The sequence below is a fragment of the Gymnoscopelus braueri genome (genome assembly GCF_963280865.1).
Source record: "Gymnoscopelus braueri genome assembly, chromosome: 8".
Lineage (NCBI taxonomy): Eukaryota > Metazoa > Chordata > Actinopteri > Myctophiformes > Myctophidae > Gymnoscopelus > Gymnoscopelus braueri.
Genome location: NC_137609.1, coordinates 27974716 through 27986811, shown reverse-complemented (window position 1 = coordinate 27986811; position 12096 = coordinate 27974716). Strand labels below are relative to the sequence as shown.

Genomic DNA, 12096 nt, shown 5'->3' with positions numbered 1-12096 from the left:
CCGGCTACCAGGAAGAGCAACTTCCATCCTGACAGAGACTAGTGCCTGTTTACTCAGCCATCCAGCCAGGCCGTGTGTTAGACGTCAACTTTTCCCAAACAAACACATAGAGAAACAAAACTTAACTGTTTGCTCAATCTCATTGTCACTAAGATATTCTATAGAAATTCATAATTTCAACTCACAGTCCCACACGGGCAGTGCTTAAAAAGGAAAACAAGCGCTCCCCATCCCTCATTCAGCTACAGTTACGCTGGTTCAACTGTCTAAACAAATGACGCACCTGCGATTGATAGCTGATCTAAGGAGTAGATTATAGTCTGTTTTATCACATCTTAACGGAATCAGAATCAAGAAATGGGAATAGACGTTTTAGAATAGTTAATATAGCATAAAAATATATTTAACCAAGTTAACCCTATATACATATCTACAAGCTCACAACGTGTCACAATGCTATTTTCAAATACTCTTTGGAGAAAAAAAATTGGAATATATTTAGGCGTTTCAACAACTCAAATGTTGTATAAGGGTCCCTGGCACAAAATACATATTAATATGCGAGTCCTTGACATGAAAACGTTTGTGAACCACTATCTTCAAACTCTTAAATCATAAATCTCTCTCTCTCTCTCTCTCTCTCGCTCTCGCTCTCTCTCTCTCTCTCTCTCTCTCTCTCTCTCTCTCTCTCTCCTTCTCTCTCTGAGGGAGAGTCACTTTGCGCTCCCCTCTTTGTCTGCGAGGACATTATTGTTAAGACTTTAAGCACCAAGGCACTGCCAGTTGGGAAGCCGTAGTAGACGTCTTTCTCTCTATTTTCTTCCTGGTCTCTTCTTGAATTAACATCTGCTCACGTTTTTGTTGGTAATCATTTTCTCTGGAAAGAAGAAAATCATTCTGTGTGCTTCCACTCAGACGAAGCAGCATGCAAATGTTGTGTGAAGAGCGGGGGAGTGTTGCTGTCGTCCTCGGGTGACATCTGCACCGGTGTGATGCAAACAGGAGCAAATCCCCTGGCAGCTGCCCCCAGTCGCCCCAAATTATGCTAATTCCCCAGGCATTGCACATTGATTACCTCAGTTTTATTCCATTGTCATATACAGTAGCACACTATGTTGATATATCAGTAAAACTCCATTACATACTATCATGCATAAAGTACACAAATCCTGTGTTAATTTACACATTTGTGAGAGTGTACAAACGTAACCAAATAGAAGGGTCTATTTGGTTAGATTTGTACACTCAGAGTAAGAAATGCATAAATTAGCATTTAGATTTTTACTGTGTATGACTATGTATTCATACTATAAAACTGAAATGCATTTGAATGCCTGTCCTCTGCAGTGACAGTATCATATGTTGCAGTACTTCTGGATGTCTCTGAACCCATATGGTCGGTTCTACACTGTTCTACTCTTTTGTGTGGAAGGAGTTGCGATAAAAGATAAGAGCAGGGGAATGTGCTGTAAACGATTGTGTGAGACAGGCCTGATAACAATGGAGAGCAGTGAGGAAATGAGAAAGCGAAGGTAGGAGGCTACGAGACCACTGGAAACCCAACTCACCCAGCTAGATTTTTTGTCGTCTGATGCGGTCGACAGACACTTATCTCACAGCCTTAACAGGACAGAGGCTGTTTGTGAGATCACCCAGCATGCATTACAGCAAGTGCTCTGCCTGTTTAGCTTTCTAATTCAGTGATAAGGGGGGGAGGGGGTTATGGGGAGGGATGCCAAGAACAAGATGGAGTAACCATGAGCCAGAAGATGATGACGGAGGAGGGGCAGAAAGATGTTTAAAGGTGTTGCAAAGAAGGAGCGGTAATTAGCACCACGGGCAAACTATTGTTAATCCCCACCTAGTAATTACAGCTCAGAGGTGCAATGCAGTGCAGTGAACACAGTGCTCTTCCCAGGAAATGCCTCTGTGGAACTATGGTTCTGGCTCTCACAACGGATCCATCACAGCTCCAACTCAAACACCCGTGGTCTGCAATTACTCATTATCACCAGCACTTGGAGGCAGGGTCTTCTACGTTGACATGGCACCCAAATTACAACGGTATCACACACTATCCAAAATATATCAACACTGAAGTCCTATTTATAATGTCTTCCTGCACATTTTTTCCTATCTCTAGCCCTGAAGGACCGCCCCCCACCCATCATCCGGCAGGGCCCATCCAATCAGACCCAGGCTGTGGGGGGTGTGGCGCTACTTAGCTGCCAGGCCTCAGGGGACCCAGAGCCTACGGTCACTTGGCTGAAGAACGGGGCCAATCTTCTAGGGAAGGACCCTCGCATGTCCCTGCTGGAACATGGCAGCCTTCAGATTCAGAATACCAGGGTAGGTGTCAGTATAGTTCTGCACACACACCAGCAGTTCTCACAAGGTGGTTCAGGGGTCATACAAATTAATTATGACAATGTCTGCTTAGTTCAGTAAGCCAGTTAGTGTGCTTTGAGTATATATATATCCATCTATCCTCGTCTGTCTGTCTGTCTGTCTGTCTGTCTGTCTGTCTGTCTGTCTGTCTGTCTGTCTGTCTGTCTGTCTGTCTGTCTGTCTGAAGCCTTGTTAGTTTGTTACTGTAGCTTCAATTTCTTTAATTTTCCAACCACTGACAGCAACGAAGAGTTTAAGGGTTTTCTGCTAAATTATTTTCTATTAGTAACTATCGGTATAAAATATTAGAACTGCCTCTCACACACAGAGTAGTACAGTGTGCACATGCATTCTACACTGACACACGCTGTGTGTGTCAGCATATTACACACAGCAAGTTACAGCCGTCTACACTGCAGGATATGTCTGACCTTCAAACGGCTGGACCTCCAGTTCGCGTTTTCTCTGCTCCTCTGTTCTCATCACTGTCCTTTCACTGCACCCCCCAATGAAAGCAGCTGTGGAGAAAGCGAGAGACCGAGAAAATGCGAAAGTGTGTGTACACGTCACGTGCAGTGTGTGCCGGGCTGCAGAGTGCATGCATATTGCTCTAAAGCAAACTTTCCCATCTCATGTCAATTGGATGTAATTCAAATGGACAAGTGCAGTCAGGCTGCTTTTGAGCGATGAATGGAGAGTATTGATTTTTAGAAGTCGTTAAATGTCGCTGTTTAGTACAAATCTCCCAGGCAGCGGTTAGAGACTCAAGGACAGCAGGGGGGGGGGGGGGGGGGGTGTATAATGGAGAAACTGTGCAACACAGAACACCCCATCACCATCGCAAAGTGCTCTCTCTCTCTCTCTCTCTCTCGCTCTTTGTCTCTGTCTGTCTGTCTGTCTGTCTGTCTGTCTGTCTGTCTGTCTGTCTGTCTGTCTGTCTGTCTGTCTGTCTGTCTGTCTGTCTGTCTGTCCATCTGTTCCTCTCTCTCTCTCTCTCTCTCTCTCTCTCTCTGTCTCTCTGTCTCTCTCTCTCTCTCTGTCTCTCTCTCTCTCTCTCTCTCTCTCTCTCTCTCTCTCTCTCTCTCTCTCTCTCTCTCTCTCTCTCTCTGGCCCTCAAACAAGAAAGAGATGGAGAGAGATGAGGCTCTTGTCAGTGTGTAGCTCTCCTACATAGCTGGTGTTAAATACATTATCCATTTTCTGGTTTCCCTGTGTCAGTATTAATGATGATGATGGCAGTGGTGGTGCTGACAGAGGGGGCGGGCGGTGGGGGGGGGGGGGGGGGGGACTTTGGTTAATGGCCATTACTGAATGAAATTAATTAAGAAAATTAGCGTCATCACTTTCCGGGTCGTTCTTTTTTTCTCTTCTGCTTCTTTTTATTGGCCATCGCTACTTTCTGGCCTCGCCCGCTCTCATCCCACTGTTTTCGAGCCAGACAAGACGTTAATGCATTTTTACTGTAGTATTGGCAGCCACCCTCCTTCAACAACCCCGACTTGACGTAGGAGGTTGTATAAGCCAGCGGGGAGCAGAGTTTAAAATAAGACTATTGGATTCTGAAGAACAAAAACCGCAGGGAATGAAAGTGATGCATTGTCTGTGATTTGGATGAGCAAGCCGTTCCAAAGTGAGAAGATGGTCATAGCATCATATTGTCGCTGTCGGGTGGAAACCTCATTATGTCCAAAATTGTTTTCAGAAAATGTCAAATAAAAAAAAAGAACCTGTATTCCAATGGATCCAATGTAGTTATTATTTAGTCACAAGCTGTTATTTATACTTTTCATTTGTTCAATATTTATTAAAACCCACAGACTGAAACCACTTTCACTTACATTTATTTAAAAAATAGCAGATCTACAAGCCTACAACAGGCCGCGCATCGCGACGTGTTGTGAGCTTGTAGATCGGACATTTTTGTTGCCTTTGTGTGACACTGTAGTATTACGAAGTAGGACATTCATTCACAAAAACATAAATATTTGAAACATGGAGATAGAAGGTTTATGCCCGACCGCAACGATATTATAGGCTGAAGAGATGCTTAGTGGAGAGGTTTTGAATGTATTTTCAGTCTATGAAATGATGTGTTGAACTGTCTGTCATCCTAATAGCTTTCCGACTCTGGATTGTTCACCTGTGTTGCTACTAGTTCCAGTGGTGAGACATCATGGAGTGCGTACTTGGATGTCAGAGGTTTGTTTCGATTCAAAAGCTTACAAAAATCGAATAAATGGGCACAACCTCTGACTCTCGTCTGTACTGCATAGATTTTCATTCTCCTTTACATTTCTCACTTTTCAGAATCCACTGACCCCTCAGACTTCATGTCCCATAATGCCAGTGCCCTCCCAGGGCCGCCCGCTAAGCCAGAAGTCACGGACGTCACCAAGAGCAGTATCTCGTTGTCATGGGAACCGGGGCCAGAGGAAGGCTCCCCGGTCTCCTCTTATGTCATTGAAGCCTTTGGGTAGGTCTGCGACCTATAACCTCCAGCTACCTTTAGTGACCCCAAACTTTCATGGCAATAACAGATGAGGGCCTTTATGTGAACGCACAAGACATGCCGGCACTGGAGTTTCTAGACCAGAGAATGCCTTTTTTCATTGAGAAATGCACATGTAGGCCTAATTCTCATGTTAAATGTTAGAAATCAAATTGTACTTTCATGTAGGTTTTCTCTGAATGCAAAACAAGCATAGCTATGACCAGTGATGGAAAGTAACTACGTATTTTATTTTGAAATTTAACTGGAATTTTGAGATGCATTTTGAGATTTTGAGATGCAGCGTCTCGTTTTTGAGGAGGTCCTCAAAGCACAACACACAACAAGAAAACAATCCAACACAGAAAAAACGTATTAACAAGGTCAATAAGTACATTTACTCAAGTGTTTTACTTAAGTACAATTTCAAGGTTGCCCTTTTATTTTACTTCCATTCACAGTATTTCCATTTCTTGATACTTTATACTTCCACTCCACCACATCTCAGAATAAATATTGTGCTTTTTACTCCAATACAGTAAAAACAGCAATAGCATTGTAGATTTTTTTTTACAGCTTTTAGATTTTTTATTAATAATGTTATTCATTATTAATATCTGTTAAGTAGCTAGTAATTAAAGCTGTCAAATAAATAAAGTAAAAGATCGGAGTACTTCCTCCACCATTGGCTATGACAATGATGCACTGGCTCAAGCCACACTGGGAGGACTCTTAGTTTTTGCAGACATCTTGCAATCAGTAATGATTAAAGGGATGTTGTTCAAACAGCACCAGCTGTTTGAACAGAGCAATTTTGAGTCAGATATTCTTTGCCTGTGTGAGCATAACATTGATCTGTCATTGTTTGTATTCGTATAGATTAGCAAGCAATTACCCATATCAGTGGAGCTTAAAAGTAGAGTGACTTGAATACAATAACTTAATGTTTGCTTTCCTGGACTAACACCTCGTAAACTAGGCTAGGGCTCAAATGTATTGTCTGAACCGACATACATATTGATAAGCAGCACAATTTTAGGGTAAGTGCTTTATGTAAAGCAATGTGCTTTACATTACAGGAAACACATTATAAAAGGACATTTGAATTCAGTAAAAAGGAAGAAGAAAGGAAAAAAACAAGTTTAAACACCTCTGTGTCTTTTATAGGAAATACCTATTCAGGACACAGTAATGAATATGAAGGTGTTGCTTGTCTGGAAACATTTCAATAGATTGTGGAGTTGTATTGTGTTTGCTTTCGCTAGCGTTCCACAGCTACATTGCCCAGACAATAGCTTGGTGCCACATCTTTAGAGCACCGAGTTCCCCCAAAGTAAGCAAGATATTTCCCTTCACTGATGGGACTTCTTTGTGTTTGTCCTGCAGCCAGTCCGTGAGTAATAGCTGGCAGACGGTAGCGGACCATGTGAGAACCACGGAGTTCACAGTCAAAGACCTGCGGCCCAACACAGTCTACCTGTTCATCATCAGGGCTGTCAACATTCACGGTCTCGGAGACCCCAGCCCCATGTCTGAACCCGTCCGCACTCAAGGTATAAAAATATATATATAATATATATATATATATATGGATTTAAATCTTCTCACTGTACTGGCTTTTCAGCAATAAAGCATCACTCCATTTCTTTTATACTTCCTTATAACCATAAGCCTGATTTATACTTGAGCTTGTAGATCTGCTATGGTGGGTGCGAGACATGATTCATAGCCAAGAACACATCAGCCTTTACCCTTGCCTCTCTTTCTTCCAGACATCAGTCCTACAGCACAGGGGGTAGACCATCGACGTGTTCAGAAGGAGCTAGGAGACGTGGTGGTCAGCATGCACAACCCTGTGGTCCTCAGTTCCACTTCTGTGCAGGTCACATGGACTGTGAGTACCAATCACAAGCTAATGTCAGACTTGGACTATCTTAATTAAACACAACATACTGCAGTGTAGAGTTTAATAATAACAGCATGGCCTCCTTTGTCCAATCTTTAATTATCAACAGCAAGTTAATAGGTGTGCTGTTCATGAATAAAGCTGCACAAATTGGAAAGCTGTGTTCAGCGGTGAAGCCCCACTACTCTATATTTAAAATGGATGGCATCAACTAGCCCTTTTAGACCTGTTTACTCTATACAGGTTTTTACCTTTCAATTCAGGACAGCATCTGTGCCATTTAAGATGCTTCTATGTAGCAACATTATTTTTGTTCTTCTCTTTTTTTTGTCTTTTGTTTTATTTTATAAATGTTAAATGTGATTTCTGAAAACTGTTAGGATTTAGAAGGGTTTTTTAGGTCAGGTCTAAATGGACTTGTGTACTAAGTCTCCTTTGGCCAAATAGAAATAGCAATCTTTATTAATACTTAGTAATTATGCTATTTCCATTTGGTCAAACCAGATGTAGACCAGATGAGAAAAAATATTGGTGTAACTAAGAGATTCCCTGAGAAAAATATGTTTTTAAATACATAGATTCTCAAGCACAAACAGTAGTGGCCTGAACCATCATTGTCTACCTTTGAGGGGACAAAGAAACAGACATACAGTATATACATAGAAGAAATCCTTGTTCTAGATGGCTTGGCCTTTGGCCACACCATAACAAATTGAAGGTGCAAAATGTAGCTTTAGATCCGAAAGGTTGAATATCAAGAGAATGTTCCGAGATCATCCTCATACTTGGCATGTAGCTGTGTTATGGACAAAAGGGTGTTGGAACCTTTGGAATGCACTGAGAGCAATTGAGGGATAGCTGGACGTTCAGGGTCCAGGACAGCTGGTGCTCCATCAATTTGTGATGGTTTGAGGTGACAACGAAATTAAGACTAATGTTTCTGTTCAGGATGAATGGATTACCATTAGGTGCAACATATTGTGTTGGAGGCGGTTTGCAGTCAGCTTTTATATCAAGAAAATGTTATTCCTGTCTTTTGGCAAGGTGTCCCATCTGCCTGCTTGTGCTGCCTAATGACACTCTTCCGCATAAGTACACACACACACCCACACACACACACACGCACGGTCGCACGCACGCACACGTACAGAAACACTCCATTATGCACTTTAAATCTCGAGATAACGTTTTGCATACTAACACTTATTACTATCGTTTGAAGAACGATAGTAATAAGAATGAAGAATGATCATCCATATTAGCAGACTTATCATTATAGGCTATCCTCACACAAATACCACTGAATGTTTAACACATCAAGTCCCAGAGTTTTTTTTTAAAACAGGGTACATCCAGTGCCAGCTTTTCTTACCGTTTTTACCGATCTTTTTAGAGCTGCAGAAGCCACCACGAGGACCCAGATGTAAACAAAGGGTGTCTGGGCGATGGCCGAGGGTCCCGTCTAACGACTGGAACAATAATATTTCTACCGCAATCCGCCATTGCAGAGAGATCGCCCGTCGAAAATGGCTTGTTTTGACCACTGTAAAAAAGATATGAAGATATGGACCTTTTTCTCAAGATCCTATCATGGCGGTGGATGCACAGCCGTCTTTTTTGGGGCTGACGTCACATCCGTCCATTCCCTTTTAACACTAGCATGACTGAGGTTTCATTATCCTCCACACTGCCTGAAAAACGATCATTTTGATCCCCAAATCAGGCTATCTTATTGGCCACTGTCTCCCCTCTGTGCTCCAGACTAGTTCACACTTTCTCCCCCAAACAGTGGGGGGTTCCATTGTCTTCTAAATAGCCATTAACATCTCAATTGCACTCTGCTCAGTCAGTGAGCCCACATAATGTTGTTGTTGTAGGCAGGCAGAAACATTATAAAATAGTAATGTAGTATATATATATATATATAAAATAGTATTATAAAATGTAATGGTAACAGCAGATTCTGTATGTAAAATCTTTATAAAAAAGTAAAACAGTGCGATCTGTAGCGTCACATTAAACTCTTCAGTGAAACATGGAGCCTATATGAACGCTGAAGCCACTGTCTAATTACGTGACTATCTCCATTGTCCAAAACACATGGATATCTCTTGACAAACCAATATTATAGTATATAATATTCACATTATTGTCTGAGCGTAAAGCTCTCATTCTATCAGCTGTCCACGCTGACAGGCGTCTCCTCTGTCCCTCTCTGTCCCTCTCTCCATGTCAGCGTAACAAGTGAACACATCGCTATGTTCCACAAATGTGCTCATTCCTGCTCTACTCCTGCGCTAAATATCTGATCTACAAACATAAAACAGTCGCTGGCTGACGAGCCCTCTGCTTGTTGATCGGATCTGTTGGCGCAGCATTGGGTTGCCAAATTTTGCGAGAGAAATAAGCAGTCAGGTCTATGAAAATGTTACTGCATGCGTCGTTGTGCCCTAAGAAAACAGTGAGGCATGAAACCATTGCATTGTAAATGCAACCCCATTCCCTGGTTAGACCTTTCTATATAAATATTTACCTAATAAAAAAATATTTACAAAAGGACATGCATGAATCTCTAATCTAAACAAGTATGAAAATATATTTATATCTGCAAAGTAACTAGTAACTAAAGTTTTCAAATAATTGTAGTGGAGTAAAAGTACAAGATTTGCCTCTGAGCTGTAGTGGAGTAGAAAAGTATTACCATTATAATGTAATTATATATATAATTATAATAATGATAATAATAATAGAAAGACGTGAAAAACAAGCCCAAAGTCGCTTATAATAAGCAGACATGGCAACATAGACTCGTTGCGCAGCAGCGAGTCTGCTGTCTACGGGCGCTCTGCGGCCAGTGCGGGGGGTCTCGAGGTGTGAACTACTCTTCCATGGGGGAGAGAGGGGGAGAGCGGTCAATTTAGCCGAAATATAACGGCTGGGATGGTATATATGGTATATATTTCATATTTATAATACGTTTCAGAAAAAGAAAAAAAACTGAGATGATTTGAAACAAATATTTAGGAAAAGTCATGAAAGGGGAACTTTCTCAGAGCTTCATAAGAGAAGATAATCCACTTTAAATTCTCAAAATCGGTCATATTGATGGCTTAGTCATGCAAGTGTTAACACATTGACCGCCGGGCCCGTAGTTCTACGGGCCGTTAAATCCAACGGTAAAGCGCCGATCCCGTAGCCTACGGGCTGTGGTGCTTTTTCCTTTTTTTCAAAAAAAAAACCTTTTTTAAATTTTCTAGTACGGCACATTTCATTGTAACACCACCGGAAACAGAATTATTTGGGATCCGGTTTTGACGATCACGCCGGCTCCCATTCTAAAGCGCACACTGAGACGCCATTTTCTTCGATTGTAGTTTTTCTCCTCGCTGATCACTGTTTAACATAAACCGTTCTAACTCAAACATGGATGCCCCGTTTGACACGTGGTTTGGACTGGTAGACGCAGGGAGATGTCCGCGATGTTTACAAACAGTGCACAGATCAATCTTAAGGATTTTAACGAGGTCTATGGCGACGTGAAAAAAACAAAAAACAACAATAAAACGTTGGCACTGGTGAGTACATTATGAGATTAACCTCTGGCTGTCAATGTGTTAAAGGGTCCTAGGATCATTCCTAAGTTGCGTTAGAGCGCCCCTTGTGGATTTTGTTGTTGTTGAAAAAGCATAGATTCTCGTTTATGGCACTCGACGGGTGTATTTGCAAAAACGAGGATTCTCGTTTTTGTAACTCAATGTGTTAACAGACGTCCTGTGTGGAAATGTTTTCTCTGAGTTTCTTGTTTTGTCTCATTATGACAGTAAAGAATTTGATCGAGGGCATTATTGTCCTTTCTCATTCTAGCGTCCTCAGCAATCAACACAAATCCTGTGAATTCATTTGGCATGGATCTATATGCAAAATGTACGCTCTATAGAATACGAATAAACCAGCACATCACAAATCTTTCAATTGCGTGATTGACATGACACAAAAATTATTATGGGCGAAACACAGATTTGATGAAGGAAAACGAAGTGAGACCGTATTTTGCCAAAATGATGACAGCAAAAGTGTACATTATTTATAGCACTGTGATATATGCCACAGCTGTCTTCTAAGACAAGGTGAGACTGAACAGAGAGGCGTGTAATTCATTTAGAGTCATGGCCTCCGCCACATAAATTCTATTTCAAGTAAGTATGGAGAGCAGAGTAGGAGGGGCAATGGTTCATAAGGCTTTTAGATACACAAATCATTTGTTAATGAAATGCAGGCAGCTAACTGAGGATAGAGAGAGTGGAGGGCAGGGGTGGGGGAGACAGAAAGAGAGAGAGGAGGGAAGAGAGACAGCAGGAGAGAAAACGCGCAAGAGAGTTGGACTGATTTATTTGGTCTGGTCTGACGGTAAACAGCTGCTTTATTTCACTAGTAAAAGCTTTTTCTTGCTACTGCCCCTGTTAACAAGCCATTACTATGAGTTATATCTGTTGTGTGTCTCACTCTCCCTCAACAGACCAACCAATTAAAAACTTTCCCTTGCCGGAATAAGAGGAAAAAGACAGCTGTCTATTTTGACGCAGTTCCTCTGGGCCAAGGAGGTGAAAACTTCTCACCTAGTTTAAGAGTCGCTGAGCACTCTCAGCTTTGCTACTTCAACTCGAGTCTCTGACTCTCTTTTCATTAAGTATCTCTCGGAATGTTGTGTACTAGTCGACTCATACGTTTTCCCACACTAAGCAAAATGAACACTGATAAGTTGACATATCAACAATACATCCATGTGTGGATGTATATTATGCCTTAACCACATTAAGTTGCATGTAGGTGAAGTAAAAAAGAAATCCCAAAAATGTAAAAGAATTGTGAAAATATTAGATCTACCAGCTCACAAACGTATTGTAATTAACCTTGTCTCAGGTATGAGAAATGTAAAGAGCCCGCCCACAGAATATTTCTACTGCGAACATTAATAATGGAGGCAGAACTTCAAATGTCACATAAAATGATAACCTTTATTTATTTCATAGACCATATAAATAAGCAGATAGCATGAGCACAGACAGTTAACCAAACCGAGATATAACCTACCCCCCTCCCACATGGACCAGACACCACCACACACAATGTTACTTACAACCCCGCAGGCCACTGAAAGTTCCCCCATGCCACCCCGTAATAGGGCACTGAGTGATACAGTACACAGTATGCTGCACATTACACATACAAGGGTGCATGCGCCGTGGCACTTTAAGATTAGCTGGCTATCCCAGTGGTTTTTCCACCCCAGCACTACAGCTGAATGCAGATAGAT

General features: G+C 41.7%; 1 protein-coding gene across 1 annotated transcript in view; it reads left to right on the top strand.

The window, feature by feature from the left end:
- Window positions 1–12096, top strand: part of LOC308090753 (roundabout homolog 2-like) — a gene marked incomplete at its 3' end in the record, with an annotated part of 110027 nt that overhangs the window by 79729 nt on the left and 18202 nt on the right. Inside the window, exons 10-14 of the mRNA XM_080436017.1 lie at window positions 2144–2349; window positions 4506–4587; window positions 4696–4861; window positions 6263–6429; window positions 6649–6770. Of these exons, the coding sequence (XP_080292143.1) occupies window positions 2144–2349; window positions 4506–4587; window positions 4696–4861; window positions 6263–6429; window positions 6649–6770 (743 nt within the window). The remainder of the gene's footprint in view (window positions 1–2143; window positions 2350–4505; window positions 4588–4695; window positions 4862–6262; window positions 6430–6648; window positions 6771–12096) is intronic.